Below are 24,800 nucleotides of genomic sequence, written 5' to 3'. Positions count from 1 at the left end.
TTGAGCTAGATTATGCGGTATATCCACCATCTCGAGTGAGCTATCATCGGTCTGATTAGATCTTATGCTTATCTTCACGCTTAATACTGCATTGGTTAAGTTCGATCTATTAAGTACTGTCTTGAAGCGTTTCATCTAACCTTTTCTTTGACTGCTAATAGAGGTAGTATCGGGGTTTCAGCCGATCTTACCTGATTTAGCTTTTTTTCTTCCTTTTTTGGTTCTAAATTGTCTAAATCTGCCCTTATATCAAGATCCCGTCCTCTTGAAGTATATTAAGCTTCCCAATCGCTAGGTTGGCCTTAGCTTTTTATATTTCGTTTGTGCTGGTATCTTGGTATAAGGCGGTATCGGAGTACTAGCCGATACAGGTTAGGTCTACCCCATCGGCTATGCTGTGAGCGCGCATAATCCCTTCTTTGGAGCACGTTTAGATATAGAGCGATTTATATTGTCTTGGTGCTACCACCGATCTATCCCAGTAGCTCGATTTAAGCGTGTCCCAACTGATGGATTACGTGCCGCTGACATCTACAGCCGACCAAGTATATCGAACAATCTCCAAGTTTTTACATGCCTCCGCCGATCCAACTCGAGTTGCATTGGCGTGGCCCCTAACGATATGTCATCGGCAATCTTGCCGATCGGCTATCGTTGATTGATTTAACTCTTTGTTGTTTTCTGTGTTGGTTCAGGATCAAACCATCTGGCACGCTCAGAACCCGAAGGCAATTTTCTCGGAACTGCACTAGAGTTAAGCAGATCTCCCAGGCCTCTGCGCGTTGATTTTTCAAGTCAACAACAGCGTCCGAAGGGTAGCAAGCTCCTCGGATTTGGTGCGGTATGGAATCTTATGGTAGAACCACTGCTCCATCCACAGTCATTCCCACTTTAGCACGGACGCAGGGGTCGGCCACATGTCCATCCTATTCGTGTGTGGGCTAAAGTTCAGACTGTCGAAGACTGTCTTCTTTGACTCAGCCAGGGTGCACACCATCTTCAGAAGTATTGCCGGGTTGAAAATGACGACGAAGAGGTCAGCGGAGGAGTCACAAGTCAGATGTGCGGCACATCCAGTCGAAACTGGTGACCCGAACGAGCGTTGTTGAACTAAGCTACGGCAGCTCAAGCTTGAACTTCTGGAGGATGGCGGGGAGGACGTTGTTGCAGCAGAAGAAAAGCTCCGCATCTAGATATGTGATGAAGACAACCATGTCGTCATTGCCCTTTGTGTGGCACCATGTCTTCGCATGTGGACCTGCCATGCCCTTCCTTGGTCAGCCCCTTCGCCACGAGGCTAGTGATGTCATTTTCTTGAACGGTCGATTTCCCCAGGAAAGCCTTCAAGTTGTCTCCAACTGTGCCTAGGTTTGTGCCCGAAGCGAAGGCCGAAGAAGGTTTCCATGGAGTCATCCGAAGCTACGAAAGCGAAGCGGGTGGAGAAAAGCAAGAGTGTCGAAGGCACCGCTCTAGCGAAGGGCACTCGGCGAGGGCAAACAAAGGCGAGAGAGAAAAAGAAGTGTCAAAGTGACCATGGGGATAGGAAACCGAAAGGGGACGGGGAGACTATAGGGCAATGAGCCACCACCCGTGCCTCCTCACCGGCACTGCCGACAAGCTCTAGCAGCCACCAACCTCGCCTGCCCGTGATGCTAGCGAGCCTCTCCCCTCACTGGCATTGATGACAAAGAGTTGTTGAGCCCAGTTTGCATGTGAGTGGTCTCCTCCAGCATGCTCTTTGTAGGCGAGGCATTAGGGTCTTCAGTGAGACCTGAGGTTCCTTTGTTCTTTACTAGGACATGGGCTTCATCTCCATGCCAGCGCCTTGCCTGTTGAAATTATAAGCACATAATGATTTAATTTATTCTATAAATAAATCATGACATTGCAGATGTAAACTAGATTGAACGCATCATTAGATCTACACATGTAAACTAAGCAGTAAAACATGAATAGATCAAATATGCGCAACATGTCGAACACGTACCGAGGTGGCGGAAAGACCGGTTGCTCGGCAGGAACTACTCGCGGTTGTGAGCGTCGACGAAGGCGCGAAGCACGCGAGCGGAGAGGAAGGCAAGCCGTTGCGGATGAACAGGGAGCAGTCGCACGAAGCGCTTCCCAAAAACCTTATTGCCGCATTTTCCCGGTGCAGGACGTCGAAGGCAGAGGTTCCGGAGACCTGCTCTCCCGATCGCTAGTGCACGCCGGCGAGCGGGGTGGAGTAGTCTACAAGCGACGGCGCAGTACAGAGTAGGAGGCAAACCCTAGATTGATTTCGCGTGTGTTGCGTGAAGGCGGCGGCTCGGTTTATATAGAGATAGGTCGCCTGATCAGGGCGCCCGCGTAAACCGAATCGGATAAGTCGCGCGTAACCTATCCGGACTCCACGCCGTTTTCACGCACCGGATTTTTCGGAGCGTTTCCAAAACAAAACAAATCCGAATTTCCTGCAGCAAAAAAAACTGCAAAAGGAGGCTGCATCTGCGCAAGGGTGAGGAGCCAATTTTGCGGACCATTCGACGCGTACGTCGTGCAAGCGCACCTGCCAGGCCAGGCCAGGCGAGCGAGCGCGCATGTGTGTTTCTCCTCTTCTCTCCACCACACATGCTTCAAATGGCTAGGAGGGCATCCTCCCTTTTAAGGAGGTCCCCCTCTCCTAGAATAACAAGGTGGTACTAAACTCCACATGCATGCCATCCCATGAGGTGGGCTTTTGTGATTTTCTAAAGAATTAATCTTCGAATGGGCCTTAGCCCATCTATTAATTCCAACAATCCCCCACCAAATCTCAAAATCCCACTGAGATTTGCCTTTTTCAATGTACTGTTTATATACCAGCGGTTCGATGGAGACCGATTAAGGTTGAACATCCACCTAGAACTCCAAGCTACACTTACTCACAACTTGAACAATGGACTACGCCTTGAATTGCAAGTCTTGTGCAAGCAAGTTTCACTCAGAGTCTTATCTGGTACTAGACCGTCTGTAGACTACCCCTTAGGTGGAGCGTATAAGTCATACTCCAAGGTCTTTAGTAAGCTTCCTAGAAGATTCACCCAAAATCTTCATAGACTGCGACCAATAGTCAAGTTTACAAAGGTGAGTTCTTTCAAGAATGCTCTGCAGGACAGCATCTTCGCTAATTAAAGCTAACAGAACTCATTAAGGCATAGCTAACCTGCCTTGCAGCTCACGAGAGTACATGCATCTTCACTTAGAGAGGGTATAGATTGGTACTCTCCTCTAGTTTACTAATGGTTTGTTCTTCCCAGGTTCTAATTCACGGGATCTCCGATCACATAGACTGGGTTACCACCATAGTATAACTCACATGGGTCTCAAACCCATCTCCTTCGATGCATTATCTATCACATTTCGTGGTAGTCCCTTCGTGAAGGGATCTGCCAGGTTTCTAGCTATTTGGATATAATCCAACGTTATAACTCCGGAGTTTCTCAATTTCCTGACAGACTTCAATCGTCTTTTCACATGTCTAGACGATTTCATATTATCCTTAGAACTATTCACTTTGACAATTACCGTTTGATTGTCACAGTTCATAAGGATAGCCGGCACCGGTTGACGGAGCGTGGGGCTCCTCACCGGGAGACCGCGCGGGCCCCCCTTTGCCGGTTCGGCCGGGGGCGCTAGGTGAGGTTCTAAGCCCTCGATCTGTGGAATGTTTCGTGAGAGAGCAAATGCGCAAGACACGGGCGATGTAGACAGGTTCGGGCCGCTGAGAAGCGTAATACCCTACTCCTGTGTTCTGGTGGATCTGTGTATGAAGGAGTTACAAAGAGCTGGAGAGCAAGAGAGTTCAAACTCTAGAGACCCTCTCACTCCTTCTCTCCTCTACGAGCTCCGCTCTTCCTTTTACCAGCTCCCTCCTCCTTTCCTTCTAAGTAGGCAAGGTCCTCCTTTTATATCTCAAGGGGATACCACATGCACCACTTTTACCTACTCTTCTTTTGGGTGGGGACTCACCCTATCTTCCAAAAAACAAAAGACTGGCTTGCGCCTTCGCCTGGAAGCTAAATCACAGCTTGTCTTTGAGTGAGGCCCAGCGTCATCACTCGCCTGACACCGGGGATCTCCCTGTTACTCCCTCATTAATGGGCGGAGATTTGCCATGGCTGCTGTTCGAATGACCCTCCGATGGGATCGGACATACCTACCTCCACTCCGCCGGAAGCAGGCGCAACGTGGGAGCATGGTTGTCTGCCGATGACGTGACCGGCGTCAGACCAGTCACAAAACCGATCATTCTTGTCTACCACGCGTCAGTTTAGCATGCCACGCGTCAGCCCTTCTTCATAAAATGACTTCCTTGTAATGGTTGCGATGAAGCCTGGTATGAATCTAGCCGGGACTGACGTGCTAACTCCAGGAGTTAGCACGCCGGCTCCGTCTAGGGACGAGTGCCTAGAGGCTCTCATCATTCCGACGGGACGGGGCGAGGCGTGCGAAAGGCCGCCTGTCGCCACCTAACCCGCGATCTGACCGGTCTGTGACCGGTCACACACTGTGACCTGTCACGGACCGAACGATTGTGCTGCGCTGCATTAAATGCGGCGTGGGGCGCTCGTCCAACCTGCAATAAACGCGGTTAGGTGAGCGCCGCTGTGCTCACCTAACCCACACACGTGGCGCCAAACCCACAGGGGGTCGGGGCGCCCCAGCCCTCGGGGCCGAAACGGGAGCGGCCCGACCCCTCGGGGAGACAGAGGGAGGGGCGGCCACATCACCCTCGGGCCCGACCCCCCCGAGGGGGTCAGGCCACGTGGGTGACCGCAGCTGCCCCAAACCTCTAATCAAGATACCTCCGGTCCCATGTCACCGACACCGATTTTTCAACAATAGGCAGATCCATTAATAGATCACGCAGCCCTTCTGCCTCAACAGTAGCAGTATCCAGTGCCGTCAGTTCTGCTTCCATGGTTGACCTCGTTAAAATGGTCTGTTTGCAAGACCTCCATGAAACAGCACCACCACCCAGTGTGAAGACATATCCACTAGTGGCTTTGATCTCATCCACATTAGAGATCCAGTTAGAATCACTATAACCCTCCAGTACCGCAGGATACCCAGTATAGTGAAGCCCCAATTCCATAGTACCTTTCAGATAGCGCATTACTCGCTCAAGCGCACGCCAGTGATCATCTCCCTGATTAGAGGTAAACCGGCTCAACTTGCTCACAGCAAAGGAGATATCAGGCCTAGTTGCACTAGCTAGGTACATCAGCGAGCCAATGATTTGGGAGTATACCAGTTGATTCCTAGCAATTCTCTTGTTCTTGCGAAGCAACAAGCTAGGATCATAAGGTGTTGGAGAAGGCTTACTATCAATGTAGCCAAAGCGATTCAAGATCTTCTCCACATAATGGGACTGCAAGAGTGTAATCCCATTCTCACCTCTAATTAGTTTAATGTTTAAGATAACATCAGTTACTCCCAAATCCTTCATATCGAAATTTTGAGACAAGAATGATTTAACCTCATTTATCACCTCAAGGTTTGTCCCAAATATCTGTATATCATTAACATACAAGCACAGAATAACTCCCTCACCCCACCATGGTGATAGTACACACATTTATCTGCCTCATTGACTGCAAAGCCTGCAGATGTCAATGTTTTGTCAAATTTCTCATGCCATTGCTTAGGAGCTTGTTTCAGACCATACAAAGACTTCAACAATTTGCACACTTTGCCTTCTTGACCTTCAACTACAAACCCATCAGGTTGATCCATATAGATCTCCTCATCCAGCTCTCCATTAAGAAAAGCTGTCTTAACATGTGTTTATATAGAGATAGGTCGTCTGATCAGGGCGCCTGCGTAAACCGAACCGGATAAGTCGCGCGAACCCTAGATTGATTTCGTGTGTGTTGCGTGAAGGCGGCGGCTCAGTTTATATAGAGATAGGTCGCCTGATCAGGGCGCCCGCGTAAACCGAATCGGATAAGTCGCGCATAACCTATCCAGACTCCACGCCGTTTTCACGCACCGGATTTTTCGGAGTGTTTCCAAAACAAAACAAATCCGAATTTCCTGCAGCAAAACAAAACTGCAAAAGGAGGCTGCATCTGCGCAAGGGTGAGGAGCCAATTTTGTGGACCATTCGACGCGTACGTCGTGCACACGCGCCTGCCAGGCCAGGCGAGCGCGCGCGTGTGTTTCCCCTCTTCTCTCCACCACACATGCTTCAAGTGGTTAGGAGGGCATCCTCCCTTTTAAGGAGGTCCCTCTCTACTAGAATAAGTAATGTGGTACTAAACTCCACGTGCATGTCATCCCATGAGGTGGGCTTTTGTGATTTTCCAAAAAATTAATCTTCGAATAGGTCTTAGCCCAACTATTAATTTCAACATTGCCTGTGTGGATAGAGAAGAAAACTCGTCAATTAGGAGCACTATGAATGACCTAAATGTTTCAAATACAATCTGCAGTACGTGCCTATGCATTCAGCTATGTTTGTAGTTGTTAAAATAATTTTTGAAGAAGGGCCAAATAGTAAAAAAAATTCAGAATCTCCACATTCTCCATACCTCAATAATATTTCTACTAGTTAGGTTTGGTTTAGCGAGATATTTAACTATTTACCACTTTTAAATATGGCAATGTAGCTGTTGCATAGTGCGTGATAGGTCAGCATGCAGCAGCAGAGAAACATCGATAAACAGGCACGGGTAGATAACCTGGACCTGACCCTGCTCCTCCGATTCCATGTCAAGTCTTTTCCTCCCAGCTAGCTAGACCGCTGATCAGTCCACACAGCAACAGCAACAGCAATGCATCTGCATGTTTTGATGTTTGCCCTGGCCTCCAGGGCTCCAGTGGGAAAACTGTTTTAAACACTGGGTGTACGTCTACCCGTTTCTTGCATGTCATCTAAATGGTTATGAAAAAATTTCAAACAAATTGACATGATAGGTTAATATGTAATATATCACCTCACAAACATGCAAATCCAAATTCGACTTCTACAAGTTGTAACAAAAACAATAAATTTAACTGTGAATATACGTATACTAGTTAGAGTTTGATTTGTTATTTTCATTACAACTTGTAGAAGTCGAATTTGAACTTGCATGTTCGTGAAGTGATATATTACATATTAACCTATCTTGTGAATTTTTTTAAATTTTTTTCATAATCATTTAGGTGGCATGCAAGAAATAGGTGGACGTCCACCCGAGAGATTAGAATCCATCGTCGGCTCAATTGCCCTAGTTACCTCCTCCCATCGATCGCACAGTGCCCAGAAGGAAACTTTGGCACTTTCTCACGGCACAGCTTTTCATGCGACACTGATCCATCATGCCTGGATCTTGTTCATTTTTTTGAGAACGTGGATCTTGTTCATCCATCTGATAATTGATGACACATAGGAGTACTACACTCTGCCAAAAAAGAAAAACAGAGAGTGAATTTTCTGAATAAATGATTGTGTATGTAACATGTGCATGACATGGGTAGAGTGGCAGTGGTGCTAATGATTTGCAGCTCTAGTTATAGTAGCAGAGAGAGCAGAAATGGCCGGACCAAACCAGTAGAGTGAGCAGCACATCAGGTGACAGTGTAGTGGGGAGACCGGCTCACTGGTTCAGCTAGCTGGTGTGTGGTGATGTACAACCAGCAATGCCAGTTGGGCATTATTGTGCAAAGTCATCTCATTGGCCCTAGCACATATAGACGTCCATCCATCCCTGTTGGTTTGGAGACTACAAAGTTTTTAGGCAACATGGCAAGCATGCGTACATACACGCCTCTCTGTTTTTCTCCAATCATGCTACGGGCAACGGGAGCCTGCAGCTTTGTACCATCACTGGGGACACATAAATGTTGCAAACCAGCTGAGCACAGATCGATCTCTCCAATATCGAACATCTTGGTACCGCTAGCTCACTAGTAGCTAGATATAAATACACTCCTTCTGTCTCATTTTAGTCTCATTTTAAGTGCCGTCAGTGCCGTCATGATTTTCTATGCACGACTTTGATCGTCCGTCTTATTTAAAAATTTATTAAAAAAAATTAAAAAACACAAGTTACTTATAAAGTACTATTCATATTTTATCATCTCATAACAATAAAAATATTAATTATTAAAAAATTTCAAATAAGACGGATGATCAAAGTTAGACACGGAAACCTATAGCTTCCTCCGTCATATAAAAAACAATCTAGTACTGGATGTGACACATTCTATATATATATATATATATATATCTTTCTTTCTTTCTTTTCTCCTTTCTTTGCATGCACCAAACAAGCTCATGCACCATAACGAGCATTTTACAAGTTTATACACTAGATTACACCCACTTAACAAATTTATGTACCTTGGATGCAATTTGCTCTATGATACACCTCGTATACTTGCCGCTACCGGAAATACCGTATATCTATTCTATGTGAACATGTGTCCCTAAGTACGAACAAAAATATAAGAAAGCAATCTTGCCAGTTCACGGAAGGACTTTGTAGTCAAACCCGTGAATGGCAAGGTTTTGTCTCCCATATCCTACTTTTGCTCCCCGCGAGTTCTACAGACAAGAGGCTCCATGTATAAAATATAAGGATCCCTTTAATCCCGGGAGCTTAATTAGTCTATAACAAACAAAACAGATCAACAGGAAAGAGGATGAACGATCATCAAAGAAGAGGAGTTTGTTGCAACAATTTACCGGGAGAAAAAAAAAAGGCAGGGGAATCGAAAGCACAGAGATTATGATGGTGTTTGGAGTAAAAGTTATAGGAACCGCACAGAGCTGTTGTGCCGGTACATACAAGAGGACAATTCATTGTACAAATAATAATATGACTTAAGAAATGCACTAGCAGATAAGGCTCCCTTTAATCCCGGGAGCTTAATTAGTCTATAACAAACAAAACAGATCAACAGGAAAGAGGATGAACGATCATCAAAGAAGTGGAGTCTGTTGCAACAATTTACCGGGAGAAAAAAAAGGCAGGGGAGAATCGAAAGCACACAGATTAGGGTTTGTCACGTTGCTAGTTTATCATTAACTAATGATGTGAAGTTGTGAACCTCCCAATCCCAATTCACTCATTAGTTAATCCCCTATCAGGGACAGCGAAAATAGCATGCTAATTCCGTCCAATTCAACCTAGCTAGATACAAATTAACGTGGGCTATATACAGCTACACCTTCTAATTATTAGCAGTCTCTCCATTCTATTGCTAGCTAGCACTAGTATAATTGTAGTATGTAAAACTCAGCGTGTTACTGCAGAAATTCAGTATGCTAACAATAAGTAGAAATAATGTGTAAAATAGCTAGACGACATAAGCTTACATAAGTTGATGTGATTTATGATAATTTAAATGTTATATAAAATGATGATTCAAATGTAAAAGTAAGGTGATATTGTTTTACGAGGAAAAAAAGGACAAATATAATTTAGACCATAGATTAATCAACTGAAGGCTGAAAACAATTGAGGTGATATGGCTTAATAAGAGAAGAAAATAAAGGACATAATTTAGACCACAGATTAATCATCTAAGGGCTAAAAATAATTGATGTTGATATAGCTTAATGAGAGAAATAACATTCACTAAGTGTCAGTGAACTAGATAGGTATATAGGGTATTATAAAAAATAATAGAGAGATACATTGAAATATTATATGAATTATGTGAGAGAATGATTTGACATACTTGCATTTTAAAACTCTAAAATGCTTGCATTTTACCATATAGTCTGATGAAGGTGGCATAGCTTGGTATGGCCAAAGTTGTTGTTGAAACTGGTGCGGCCAATCTGAGAAGAGCAATCACATCGCAAGATTTTGACTGCAGCCCCTATGGTGTTCTGCCCTAGCAGCCCCTATGGTGTTCTGCCCTAAAAAGATTAGGGCTTTCTTGAGTAATAATTTGATCATTTCTTTGTGTCTGTTTGCCAAGATCATGTAACAAGGTGGCCGATTGTCTGGCCTCCTATGGTGTGTTTGCCATGGCCTCTGGATGATCTTGGTCGTCAAGCAAGCCCCAGAGTTTGTAACTAACCTAGTCTCTGGCGATTTGCCTGGAACTTCTGGTTAATGAAAGTTAAACTTTCCGTAAAAAAAGTCTAAAAATAATTGATGTGATATGGCTTAATGGGAGAAGAGAGAAATAACACTAAAGTAGGGGTGAAAACGGCATGGAAATTTCCCGACCGTATCGATACCATTTCCGCAAAACTAATATAATAATAATATTTTTACCGATGATTACCGTTTTCAAATTTTAGTTTTTTTTAATTTCTGTCAGCGTGGCATTGAAGTTGACACTAAATAGATGAATTCATAAATATGGAAATATTCCGACCGTTTTTGTTCATTTTCAAAAAAAATAATAAAATAATGATACCGTTTCCGACCATTTCCGACCGTTTTCATCCCTACACTAAAGTGAGATGAACTATGCAGATATATAGGATATTATAAAAAAGATGGAGAGATATATTAAAATATTATGTGAATTATGTGATATAATGGTTTAACATGCTTACATTTTGAATCTAATAATGGTTTGATATGCTTAGATTTTAAAGGTTAAAATTTAATAAATTAAAGAATTATAAATAATATAGTATGTTTTGCATGATGTTTAAGATGTAATAATTGTTAGTGGATGATGATGTGCTATCTTTGTATATTAAACTTTAGGATTTAGCGGGTTGTAACTTTATAATAAGATGAGATTACTTCTCCTAACCATGCCTATTGTACATTTTCACCGATATACTACAAAGGCAATTTCAGATATTAGCATCGATACTACATACTAGGTGATGTATCAAGAAAGGAAATCCTAGCATCGGTGCAAGTAGAAGCGTTGATGCTTGGTGAATAAAAAAAAATATTTTAGCAAATCTTGCACTAAATTAAAAGGTACGACAAATTGTACTGGTACCTACATTAATTATGTATTTACATTCTAATCATTCTTTTGAAAGCAAGCATTAAAACTCCTTGGATGAGCACGAGTAATAATATGGGCTACATTGATGCAGAGGAGGAAGGGAAATACCTGGTCCTACATTAGCTATAGTAAGCCAACAATTGTATGTAATAACCAATTCATACAATAGTGCTTACTACACTATTAATATCTGGTCCTACCAATCATACATGTTGGTATTTCTTAACGGTATTACTAGAAATATAATCCCCAGCAATGGCGCATAAATACTCCTGGTATATTATGGTTATGAAGTTCATCCGCAGGCGCACGGATATACCATTGTAGCATTTCACCCGAGAGTATTCTAAGGGTATCGTATTTATTTTATCCTGTGGGAAGTTCATGGGTATCGTATTTATTTTATCCCGTGGAAAGATCATGTAGAGAGAACTTGACTAATAATTTATATGTTACTTGTGATAATCAAATTCTAAGCAGGGGTTAAGATAATCTAATAGTAGAATGACACATAAGCAGTAAGCTATGTATTCTCATAATAAATTATCTAAGATAAGTGGAAAGAAAAGAGAAAGAGAATATATTCCTATACTTCTAGTATACATATACATAGTATACGTACATTCTAATCATCTGATATACTAGCTAATACCCTCTATCCGATGCCCTCCTAGTACTTCGAGAAGCCACCCCTGACTGTCGAGTTCCGTACAACAGCCTGTCATGACCATACAACCGGGGCTAAATACGGAGGAGTGCCCTCCCCAGGAAATTAACTTAGGACTATATACACGCGCGGAGGAATACCCGTACTGAGCTGTCACCATCAGCGGCCCACCTCTCATCCGCAGCATATAACCCCAAATAATAATATCCCATAATCTAGACACCACACCTAAACTACCAGATACTACTCTAATATCATCGTCATGACATAGAGTAATTGCATATGCAAACATTATACCCGCACCAAAGTATCTTCCAGATAAGCTAGCAGTATATTCAGTATAACATGAACATAATGTAAAGTAGGCATTCATATACTCGGAAAGTATTTCAATACCATAAATGTATAAAGAAAAGTATTCTAATAATATTATAAAGCTTACAAAAGAGAAGAGAAGAGCTACTAGAGCCATACCCGAACTCTTCCGAAGGCTTCCAGACTCCTGATTTCTACTCTTCCTATTCCACTAGTTTAAGAATACTAAACTAACTTAAAATAATATGAGAGAGTTCTTGCTTAAGGTGTGTGAGTGAAGTGAGGATGAGAGCTCCTTTTATAGCTTGAGAATGACGGTTGTGAAGGTTGTAAAGGTCGGTAATACCCACCAATCGTCATCAGGGAGTCATCTCAGCCGTCCAGGAGAACCCTGGATCGAGTGGCGCTGCGGGGGGTTCGGCCGAACCATGGGCTGGGCCGACCTGGCCCAAAATCGGCAGGTGACCTCCTCCTTTGCTCTCTTTCACAGACTTGTGAATTTTGGCCCAATCCATCGTGTCAATTTTGAGTTCTTGGCCCATTCATGCATAAGTCTGATTCTCGACATCGTCCGATTGATCGATCGTCTGTTTTGATGTCGATTCTCCTCCACTTTATGTTTATTCTCTGCAAAAGGGTTAGTGAACCTAATACTAGTGGAATATTATTATTCTAACATGTATTTTCATTGCAAGCATAACTAGTTCTCCTCTATTATGGTAATATTGACGGTCAAAACTGATCGATAACGACTGTCAACAATACACACTGTATGTCTTGGAGTCTGTACTGTAGCTGGCTACAGATCTGTAGACCACTGCTCTTCTCTCTCTTTCTTTATCTCTTTAAAATATGTTTATACCTGGCTTATAGCCTACTATTGTACCTGCTCTAATGTTATTAGCTCAGAAGAGTATTAGTCCTTTTATACTTGGGAGGAAAATTATGGAGAGGGTTGTTAATGTTCATGAAAATACATGAATTACACCCAAAAAAAAGAGTGGTCTACCTTTTAAGATTGATGTTGACAAAACTTATGATAAAAGTAAAATGGTCTTTTGTTCAACAAACCTTGAGAATGAAGGGCTTTTCACAAAAATAATGTGATTGGATTGCTTATTTTATCCAAAGGGGACATGTTGGCATTAAAGTAAATGATCAAGTGGGATCAAATTTTCAGACCTATAAGGGTTTAAGGTAAGGAGACCCGTTATCTCTAATTCTTTTTAATATAGTTGTTGATATGTTAGCTATATTAGTAAAGAGATGAAAAATTGATCGTCAAATTTCTGGAGTGGTCCCACATCTGGTTGATGATGGTTTACTATCTTATAATATGCTGATGATACTATTATTTTTTTAGAGCATGACTTACAGAAAGCTAAAAACATGAAATTGATTTTAACTTCTTTTGAAAAAATATCAGGTCTGAAGATAAAATTTCATAATAGTGAATTATTTTGCTTTGGCCAGGCAAAGAAATGTGATGAGCAATATTCAAATATTTTTTGGTGCAAACTAGAAAATTTTCATGTTAGATATCTTGGCATTCCTATGCATTTTAGAAAGCTTAGTAATAAAGATTGGTGAACAATTAAACAAAGAATTGAGAAAAAACTTAGTAGTTGGAAGGGTAAACAAATGTGTGTATGTGGGAGATTGGTTTTGATTAACTCTATGTTATCAAGTTTAGTTATGTTTATGATTTTGTTTTTTGATATTCCTCAAGGGATTCTTCAAAAAATGATTATTATATATCCCATTTCTTTTGGCAAGGTGATGAACATAAAAAGAATATACAAATTGACAAGATGGGATATTATTTGTCAGCCTAAAGATCAAATTAGACTTGGTGTTAATAATTTAGAAATCCAAAACCAGTGTCTATTAAGTAAGTGGTTGTTTAAGTTAATAAATGAACAAGGTATGTGACAAGATCTTTTGAAAAGAAAATATCTTGGTACTAAATCTATAACTTAAGTTGAGAGGAAACAAGGAGATTCCCATTTTTTGTCGGGTTTGATAAAGGTTAAAAGTTCTTTTCCAAATATGGGCTCCTGGATTGTTAGTAATGGTGAACAAGTTAGATTCTGGGAAGATAAGTAGTTAGGTAATTCTCCTTTAAAGGACAAACACCCAATGCTATATTCTATAGTTAGAAGGAAAAACTCCTCGACTGCAAGTGTTATGAGTATAATTCCACTTAATGTCTCTTTTAGGAGAGCATTAGTTGGTCAGAACTTGATTAGATGGCATAATTTGTGTGCTTCAATTGTGCATGTTAACTTAACTGTGGAGGATGATATATTTAGATGGAATCTTCATCAAAGTGGTACATAGAGAGAAATAAGTTTATTTGAAAACTTAAGATGCCTCTTAAGATTAAGATTTTTATGTGGTATCTCTTTAAGGGGATTGTTTTAACAAAAGACAATTTGGCTAGGAGGAATTGGAATGGTAGTTTGAGATGTTGTTTTTTATGAAAAATGAAACAATTTACCATCTTTTTCTAAATTGCCATTTTGCCAGATTTCTTTAAAGATTTATACAGTTCTCATTTTGATTATACCCTTCTCATTTGGATTATACCGTTCACATAGTATATCTCATATATTTGGGAATTGGCTTGTGGGTGTTAATAAAAAAAATTAAGGAACTTATTCTTGTTGGAGCTTCTGCTATATGTTGGGCTCTCTGACTTAGTAGAAATGAAATGGTTTTTGATAGATCACCTTCAAAATCTTATTTGCATGTTCTTTTCAGGGTAACATATTGGCTCCGGGAATAGGCTCAAGTACAAAGGCATGATGATTATATTAAGCTAATAAAATATGTATGTCGTAAACTTGAATCGACGATCATGCAGCTCTTTGCCAACTTTGGGTGGAAATTTACCAATAGAATTCAGTAGTTGGGGATATTTATCTTGTTTGATTTTTATTAGTTTGTTGCTGCTTTTGGTTTTGTTTACTTTGGCTTTATACTCACTGTGTGAGTTTGCTATTGTTTAAACCTCGTAATAATTGGTTATAGTTAGTTGAGCAAATGCTAGGATGTTTTATTTCATTTTCTTAAAAAAATACCTAATTTTATTAGCAGTGATTGTGCACTAGGTTAAAAAAATGATAACAGACATTTATTTGATATTGTAATGATATGAAAAATTTTATTTGAAAGTACAAAAAAATTTATGCGTTTCTCGGAATACATCCGAACGAAGGAATATCTAAATACATTTTCAAAAAATACGTAAAAAAACCCTATTTTAAAATGGACAGGGTAAGCACCACCGTTAAACCAGTGCTTTAAATTTCTAAAGATCCGATCCGGCGATCCCCTTGTCTCTTGTGAGCTAAAGTCTCAAGGGCCCCACCCACAGGCCGGAAGCCCTTTCATTTCACTTCCATTCAATCCATCGATCCCAAAAATGGGGCAAAGCAAATCTGGCACCGTGAAATACGGGCCTATTTAGATCACGAAATGAAAATTTTTGGGTGTCACATCGAACGTTTGACCGGATATCGGAAAGGGTTTTCGGACACGAATAAGAAAACTAATTTCATAACTCGCCCTGTAAACCGCGAGACGAATCTTTTGAGCCTAATTAATCCGTCATTAGCACATGTAGATTACTGTAGCATTTATGGCTAATCATGGACTAATTAGGCTCAAAAGATTCGTCTCATGATTTCCTCCCTAACTGTGCAATTAGTTTTTCTTTTAATTTACATTTAATACTTCATACATATGTCCAAAGATTTGATGTGATGTTTTTGGGAAAAAAAATTTGGGAACTAAACATGCCCTACATCCAACACATAACTCGCAAGGATCTCTTCTCAATCTCGTTGTCGTCATCATCAGCCGGCGCCATGGGCGCATGACACGACACGGTCGACTCGATGGTCGATGACATGAGCCCATGACACGTCGATGAGCTGATCTGATCTGATCGTGAGATGGATCATACATGCATCATGCAAAGGCATGGAACCCTCCGCCCAACAAAGGCCACTGTAACAAAAAGGCCTTCCTCCTTCGCGGGCGGCGGCTTCTCCTACGCTACAGTCTACAGCTAGGCGCTAGCTTACCTGTAGCTAGGCCCGAGAACCCGGCGCGTTGGCTGCACGTTACTATAGCCCCTACATGGCGCCGCGGGGCCCACACGCAGCACAGCATTGGGAAGCTAGGATGGCGCCAAACGGCCAAAGCAACAACAGAGGCCAATTAAAAACAGAGGAAAAAGGTTTTGGAAATTTTGGGTTGACCCGCGTCCTCCATTACACCCCCGCGACGGCGCTGCTTTTCTCTGGCTTTTTCTGGCTCGCTCTGGCTTCTCTTCTGGACAAGATAACGCATATTTACCATTTTGCCCTGTTCCACTTGCGCGTGATTTGGTGCCTAAGCGATTGATTAGTGTTATAGGCTAGGATTAGTAGTACTAATGCTTTGCCTCTTCATACACATGATGACATGCTAGTGCAGTACTGCTGGCTGGCGCCTGCCTTCCTATATAAACCAACACCCTCACCTTGATCCTTCCTCCCACCTCACCAGTCACCACACCACGTCTCTCATCCTCTCTTCTGCTTCTCACTGCCACCTCACTCACTGCAGTGCAGGCTGAGCACACACTGGTTGGCAGGAGGCACAGATTATATTGTTCTCGGCTTCCGTGGAGGTGATGGGGTGGTGGGGGTGGGCGGCGGCGGCGGCCGCGGCGGCGGCGTGGGTAGCTGTGAAGGTATTGGAGGTGCTGTGGTGGCGGCCGCGGCGGGTGGAGGAGCACTTCGCGCGGCAGGGGATCACGGGGCCGAGATACCGGTTCCTGGTGGGTTGCGTGCGCGAGATGGTGGCGCTCATGGTGGCCGCCTCCGCCAAGCCAATGCCGCCCCCCTACCGCTCCCACAACGTCCTCCCCCGTGTGCTCGCCTTCTACCACCACTGGAAGAAAATCTACGGTAATCCTCCTCCACCTCCTCTGCTTCTTAATTCAATCCTATCTCAAAAACAACAACCAAGAACAAGACGTTGGCAAGTGGCGGTGGTGGGCGAGCGATTTGCTCCCGGGAGATATGATATCGATATGATGGCGGCTTTAGGTGACATGCAGCATTAAGTGGCATGTCGAGCGGCTGGTGTTGTCTGTCGGAGTGGTTTGCCGTAGTTGTCTCTCGTTTTCGCTGTCCCCTGGTTGCAGCTTGGTTAGGTAGCCAGGGTCTATTCCCTACCCCAGACCAGACACACCTCCCTTTCTGCTCCCCCTCGCCACCCCCCGACTCCGACCTCTCTTGCAATTGCATACATCCCCCTCACCATTTACTCTAGCTCTCCCTGCGCCCGGCCCCGCCCGGCCGGTCCCCTATCTCTATGTGCGAATGATTAATTGTACTAGTATCAATATACGTATACTAATTGTAGTACTCATAGAAATACGTATGATGCCGTACGTCTTCTCCAGCAGCGGTTGTTGGGTGCTGAATTGCTGATGTGGTGGGGTGACATGACGCCCGGCGTCCCAATCATTGGGCGCTTTGTTTGCTTGCGAATTTGCGTTCGACCTCACACTAGGACTCTGTCCACAGGTTCCACGTTCCTGATATGGTTCGGCCCGACGCCGCGGCTGGCCATCGCCGACCCGGAGCTGATCCGGGAGGTGCTCCTGGCGCGCGCCGACCGCTTCGACCGCTACGAGTCGCACCCCATGGTACGGCAGCTGGAGGGCGAGGGCCTCGTCAGCCTCCGCGGCGACAAGTGGGCCCACCACCGCAGGGTGCTCACGCCGGCCTTCCACATGGACAACCTCCGCCTCCTCCTCCCCTGCGTCGGGATGACGGTCCTCGACATGGCCGACAAGTGGCGCGCCATGGCCGAGGCCGACAAGTCCGGCGAGGTCGAGATCGACGTGTCCGACTGGTTCCAGGTTGTCACGGAGGACGCCATCACGCGAACGGCGTTCGGCCGGAGCTACGAGGACGGCAAGGTCGTCTTCAAGCTCCAGGCGCAGCTCATGGCCTTCGCCTCCGAGGCTTTCCGCAAGGTCTTCATCCCCGGATACAGGTAATTAACCATTTCTCTCTCTCTCTCTATCTCTTTTTAATTTATGATTTACCTCTGCTCTGCATGATTGATCAGGCTGATAATTAGTATTAGTATTCAGTATGCATCGATGCTGGTTGTTGGTTTCACTGTGCAATGTACTAATTAATGGAAGCAAATTGATCCCGTGTCTGCCATTGTACAGATTCTTGCCGACCAAGAAGAACACGAGCTCGTGGAAGCTGGACAAGGAGATCAGGAAGAACCTGGTGACGCTGATTGGTCGGCGGCAAGAGGCGGGTGACGACGAGAAGCTCGACGGCTGCGCCAAGGACCTCCTCGGTCTAATGATCAACGCCGCCGCCAGCAGCAACGGCGGGAAGAGATCGGCGCTACCGGTGAGCCCCATCACAGTAAACGACATCGTCGAGGAGTGCAAGACATTCTTCTTCGCCGGCAAACAGACGACGTCGAACCTCCTGACATGGGCCATCGTCGTACTCGCCATGCACCCGGAGTGGCAGGAGCGCGCTCGCCAAGAGGTCCTCGACGTCTGCGGCGCTGACGGCGTCCCCTCTCGCGAGCAGCTTGCCAAGCTCAAAACGGTAAGCCACCTGATCACCTTGCATTGACATCGAATATTTTCTCAGCGTCCGGCGAGCTGACGCTGACTTGCATTGCAGCTCGGGATGATCCTGAACGAGACGCTGCGGCTGTACCCGCCGGCGGTGGCGACGGTGCGGCGCGCCAAGGCGGACGTGGAGCTCGGCGGTTACCTGCGGATCCCACGCGACACGGAGCTGCTGATCCCAATCATGGCCGTGCACCACGACGCGCGGCTGTGGGGGCCCGACGCGGCGCAGTTCAACCCGGCGCGGTTCGCCGGAGGCGTGGCCCGGGCGGCGAGGCACCCGGCGGCGTTCATACCGTTCGGCCTTGGGGCACGGATGTGCATCGGGCAGAACCTCGCCATCCTGGAGGCGAAGCTGACCGTCGCCGTCATCCTGCATCGGTTCGAGTTCCGGTTGTCGGCCAGATACGTCCACGCGCCGACGGTGCTGATGCTCCTCCACCCGCAGTACGGGGCGCCCATCGTCTTCCGGCCCCGCTCATCATCCCAACCAACCTGTGAAAAGATGAACCCGCTAACCAGCAGCTAGCCGTGTCAGTGTCAGGATGTCGTTGCTCTCACACTCTCTCTATCCATCCGAAGAGGGAAGCAGAGAGATCGTAGGACCAAGTTGTAGCGAGAGAATGACTCACAATTAAAGAAACGAAGAAGAAGAAGCATCTTTTACTGTACTAACAATAATTAACCTGCCTGCAGACGATGAGGATCCATGCATCAGCAGCAGCAGCAGCAGCAGCAGCTTAGATTAGGATAGGAGTTTAGAGGCCTTGAGCTGGCTGTATGACTGTATCTCCCAATTTTTTTTTGTCTGCATTCTAGTTTGATGATTTCTTCCTTGGATTGGAGGGAGGGTTTTGGTGATCAGTTTGGTGTATGAAATGAAAGATTGCAAAGTGTACACATGCCATGTCCCCATTTGTTCCTGAATTTCGAGTACATGCTGAAGAGAGGCTCGATCGATCTGCCTCTCTATGTATGTATAGATGTGGTCCTCGTGCTTGCAGAGCAGAGACCATTAAAGGAAGAAGAGATGGGGGCACTGGACACTGGTTAGTGGGTACTCGTATTTAAGAGTGCCTTGGAAGGGGAACAAATGGTGTGCCACAGATGGGCAAGCGGACAGGTTTGATCATCGATCCATTCATTCATTCATTGGCACTCACACACAGCATCATCTATGCTCTAGTAGTGCTCTGGCCTGCCTGGATCACAATGTCCAACATGCAGTTGCAGGCTTGCAGCACATGGATGTCCGCATACAAGGCGTGATCCGTGATGTACGGTTTCCGGGCAAGCTGTCTACTGTCACCGGCCAAGCCGCGGGCCGGCGGCCGACCGAGGACCATAACTGTAGCTGCGATGAGCTGAGCTGAGCGGAGATGAACCGGGCCTCGATCGTCTCGTCATAAAAGCGTGGAGGAGGAGGGCTGGGGTCCTACGCTTGGCCATGCAGTGCCACACTATTCATCTCCTTTGTCAGACTGCGCTGGCTGGCTGCCACATTGTAATCGTATTAGCAAACAGAAAGATAGGTTGTGTTTAGTTCAGCGCAAAGTTTGGATTTTAGTTGAAATTAGAGATAATGTGACTGAAAAGTTGTGTGTGTATGACAAGTTGATGTGATGGAAAAGGACTGAAGTTTGGATCCAAACTTTGGATCTAAACAGAACTTTTCAGTCACATCATCTCTAATTTTAACCAAAATTTAAACTTTGCGCTGAACTAAACACAGCCATGATAAGCAGCCACACTCCCGCTGCTGGAATACTATGGCCTGGCTTGCAATGGACTCCACTGTGGGTGCTGTGCTGCTCTTGGGATCTGGATCATACAAACAACAGCTCAGAGATTCATTTCATCCCGAGCACACAAGGACTCGCTCCTCTGCAGGCTGGATTCTGCCGGCTTCCTGGTTCCATGAAGCCGGCGCTGCACTGCCCTTGTACAGGGGAATGTCTTTCATTGCCTGTCAGAATCGTACAGGGGAATACTAGTGCTGCTAGGAAAACTGTAATTTCCCGGACGAATCCCAGCAAGTATGAGTGTAAACAAACAATCATGTGGTGCACACAACGACACAAGCTAGCTAGCTGCTGCAGAATCCAGCTAGTAGTAGTAAGCAGTAGCACACTGCAAGTACTACTCCCTCCGTCTCAAAATGTAAGCATTTTTAGCTATGAATCTAGACAACCGTGTGTCTAGATTCGTAGCTAAAAGTGGTTATATTTTGGAACGGATGTAGTAGTACATACACCAGCCTCAGGGTAAAATAACTCCACTAAAGATACCCTCAAGTACCTATCATATGCCCTGGTCTTGTTTAGTTCTAAATTTTTTATTCAAACTTTCAACTTTTTCATCACATCAAAACTTTCCTATACACATGAACTTCTAACTTTTCCATCACATCATTTCAATTTCAACCAAACTTTTAATTTTGGTGTGAACTAAACACACCCTTAAAAACTCCAAATGATTGATCAGCAGAAAGAGAAAGGAGACGGCACATACTGCTCTTTGTGCCGTTGTACAGACTGCATCTGCATGACTGCATACTGTTCCTGCATCACAAACTGCATGATGCCGGCATGTACTAAAATGTACTCTCTCCGTCCGAAAAAAAGAAAAGACAAACCCTGAGTTTTCATATCCAACGTTTGACCGTCCATCTTATTTAAAAAAAATATAAAAAAAATTAAAAAGACAAGTCACGCATAAAGTATTAATCATGTTTTATCATCTAACAACAATAAAAATACTAATTATAAAAAAAATTTATATAAGACGGACAGTCAAACGTTGGATATGTAAACCCAGGGTTTGTCTTTTTTTTTTTTTTTTTGACAGAGGGAGTATATGCATGCTGCCAGCATCAAAGTTTCAACTGCATGCCATGCAATGCATTGCATAGATCCTTTTTTACCTCTATCGTGAGAAAAAGGCAAAGGCGTGGACAGAGCACAGAGCAGCAGCCACTACAGCACTGACCAGGTGGTAGTGGAGCGCCGGTCTCTTCTCCCCACCTCAAGGGCTCGCCTCCATCAAACACCTTTCTCTTCATCCCAAAGCCAAGCTCGATTGGCCTAAAGGAATACCTAAGTCTAAACTAGTGCTCCTTCATAAGGATTCAACTTTTGCTAATTTACAGTAAAGCCTCTTTGTAACAAGTAATTTTTAAGGTTTTTATACATAGAATATGTGAAAAATGACATTGATAGATTTGTCATAAAAAATATTGGTTATATTTTTAATAATTTTATGAAAATATAATTAGAAAACGTAATGATGAGACGTGTGTTGTTGACTCTGTCAATGTCCAAAATAACAAGTAAGATTGAACATATGTTGAACATATGCAGTACTTTCTACGAATTTCTTTTGTTTCAGACAGAACCTAAAGCACATATATTCAATATATTATTCTGATGTAATGGACTGTAATATATATAATGTGACACTTCATAGTTTTATACTTTTATCCATAGTGGTAAAAGTGTAGGATGTCACATATAAAAACTGAAAGTTAAAGATACATGCTACACAGTGCGGATCGAGCTACCATTTCAATGTTCTATATACGCTTGCAATTTATCATGGAATTTGGACAGGGAGAGGGAGGAGGGATGGTGATGTTATGGGCAAACAAGGCCGGACCCTTGTTTCTCTTTGAGGAGCTGAGCTCTACATGTGTAGCTCCCATGTGTTTCTAGTCCCCATAAGGGAAGGCATGTGCCCAGAGGGCATCCATCCTTGATCCTTGCCCTTAATCCTAGTAAGATGGCATAGATGATTAGATGTAGGAGTATTCTTCTTGTACACAATCCAAACAATGTGCCATAAAGAGCATGTGACACCCAATGCACCTCATGATTACCTTCACGATTAGAATAAACCAACAAAATATAGGGGTTAAGCCCTTCTGACTGTTTTTAAGAGTAGGCTATTTAGGGTTAAGTACTGCCCAGCAGAACAGTCGCTAGTGATCATAGGGCTTCTCTACACCTTCCCTCTGGCTAGGTAACCGACATACAAAGCATGCTTTATTTATGGAAATCAGGGAGGGCTAGAAACACCTTTACCATCACGATGGCTGCCTCAAATGTCGTGACAAATGAAAACAAATTGAGCAATTTGTGGACGCTTTCAGGAGAAATTAGTGCTGGGCAGCCTCAGTGCCACATTAGCTAGCTAGGGTCGTTGTGCAAATCTCTTATGCAAAACATGGGGTTGAATAATGGTGGACCACACTGCTGGCATTTGCAAATGACTCCTCTGTTTTCTTGGCATATATATTCACAACATACTGCAAAAGTACACATCAAGGTTACTAGATTTCTGCATGCAATGATCATGGCAGAGCTATATAGCTTTCTTTTCCGGACTCATCATCATTCATGTGATTGAAGCATGTGTGTAAAGATGAGAGGGAACTTTGCAGAAGCTAATGATAAGAGCAAGGGAGAGATTTGGACTTTACAATGGTTGGATGCATGTTGGAGGCGGGTGATATAGATTCAATGATGGATTTTGTGAGCAGAAATGGCCATGGGGATGGGGAGAAACAGAAGCTAGTGGTGTCTTGATACCAGAAATCATCCATTGTCCTTTCTCTACTGTAGTCCCTTTTGTTTGTTAATTTGTGCAATATATCTGGTTCCCCTCCTAGGGGCAATATACACACCTTATTATGCACTCACCTATAATCAAATCAGTGACGTAGCATACCCAAAAATTTAGGTGGATTAGACACACAAGATATTTATATTAAAATCATGTGAATTATGATACACATGATATTATATATATATATATATATATATATATATATATATATATATATATATATATATATATATATATATATATAACAGTACGACGATTAATACGACAAGTAAACAATGGTTCCACCATATATTATGAGAAGTTGAGAACACATACGGACATCAAAGCATATAGCCCACAAATACACTTTAAATTTAGAAAAACATAAAATAAGCAAATGCATGTGTTTTCGATACATCCCATTAGCTAATATGTCTAGTCAGCAAGGTGGCAAAGGTTGGTCAGCTGACCCAATCTATCGTGTGGGCCCTCCGCCTCTGCAAATAATCTCCTATGTTGAAATTAAAGATCACCGATAATCTTTTCATTGTTGTATAGTGCGCTGTACTGCTTCCGCCTAAAAAAAGAACTTCATTTCTGACTATGCATCTAGACAGTTCTCCATATGCAGTTAGAAATAACTTTTTTTTTTGATAAAGGTAGTACTCCGTCCCTAAATATTTTGATGCGGTTGATTTTTTTAAATATGTTTGATCGTTTGTCTTATTTAAAAACTTTTATAAATTATGTAAAACTATATGTATATATAAAAGTATATTTAACAATGAATCAAATGATAGAAAAAAACTTAATACTAATTACTTGAATTTTTTGAATAAGACAAACGGTCAAACATGTTTAAAACAGTTAACGGTGTCAAATATTTAGAAACGGAGGGTGTAGTCAATTAAATGTCTAAATGTTTCTTCAGGAACCTTCATTTCTTGCTCAATCAATCTGAAAGATATAAAAAATATTTATTTAGTTAGCCTTGGGGAATTTAAAAATGTATCTCTAGCCTCAGTGTTGAATTGTCACTACAAAAATGGAGATCACAGGATCACTATTCTATATTAAATCAACAGTAGCTCATATAGAATTGGAATTGCCAGATAAAGCCAAAAATGTGTAAAGAAGACGATGTTCCGTACAGTCATGAAAACAATTTGGTGCAGAAGGCCTGCTGCTTTCATTTGCTAATTAAATGAAATCTCCATTATATAAAACAGTCATGAAGACAGTAGTGTACACAACACACAATTGCAGATTTTAACCTTGATTCTAAATGACAAAATGCTTAACAAGAACATTGTTTTGTATGCTGAGAAATCTATGCTTATATCCTAAAACTTCTAAAATCGAAACCGTTGCTTTTATAAAATTCTAAAGCAATACATCACGTTTGATTCTTAATTTGGGGGATTGAGTACAGAAATATATTGTCGGGTAGTATCAGCCGGGTTAACATATATAGGTTTTCCCCTTGTCATTCACTACAAGAAGAATGACTTTTGCAAACGGCCAAAACAAATTTTTATAGGAGGCCATCCATCACGTCTGCACTTAAAGGCCTGTGAAAATCGTGTATTTTTGCAGGCGATGGCCGCC

The 24,800-nt window shown here is 43.2% G+C and overlaps 1 protein-coding gene across 1 annotated transcript; it reads left to right on the top strand.

The window, feature by feature from the left end:
- Positions 1-16,253: 16,253 nt before the first annotated feature.
- On the top strand, positions 16,254-20,222 carry LOC4325222 (cytochrome P450 734A6-like). Its single transcript, NM_001409419.1, has 4 exons — positions 16,254-16,881; positions 17,506-17,980; positions 18,165-18,564; positions 18,643-20,222. Exons 1-4 carry the CDS (start codon positions 16,605-16,607, stop codon positions 19,117-19,119), a joined length of 1,629 nt encoding a protein of 542 aa, NP_001396348.1. The 5' UTR covers positions 16,254-16,604; the 3' UTR covers positions 19,120-20,222.
- Positions 20,223-24,800: the final 4,578 nt, after the last annotated feature.

The sequence above is a fragment of the Oryza sativa genome, chromosome 1 (assembly GCF_034140825.1).
Source record: "Oryza sativa Japonica Group chromosome 1, ASM3414082v1".
NCBI classification, from domain to species: Eukaryota; Viridiplantae; Streptophyta; class Magnoliopsida; order Poales; family Poaceae; genus Oryza; species Oryza sativa.
The sequence above is the reverse complement of the archived record's forward strand: the minus strand, read 5'-3'. Positions and strand labels throughout refer to the sequence as shown.

Coding starts and splice junctions, on each gene's coding strand:
- LOC4325222 (NM_001409419.1), top strand. CDS start 16,605: ATGGGGTGGTGGGGGTGGGCGGCGGCGGCGGCCGCGGCGGCGGCGTGG. Junction 17,981..18,164: donor GTCTTCATCCCCGGATACAG/GTAATTAACCAT, acceptor GCCATTGTACAG/ATTCTTGCCGACCAAGAAGA. Junction 18,565..18,642: donor AGCTTGCCAAGCTCAAAACG/GTAAGCCACCTG, acceptor CTTGCATTGCAG/CTCGGGATGATCCTGAACGA.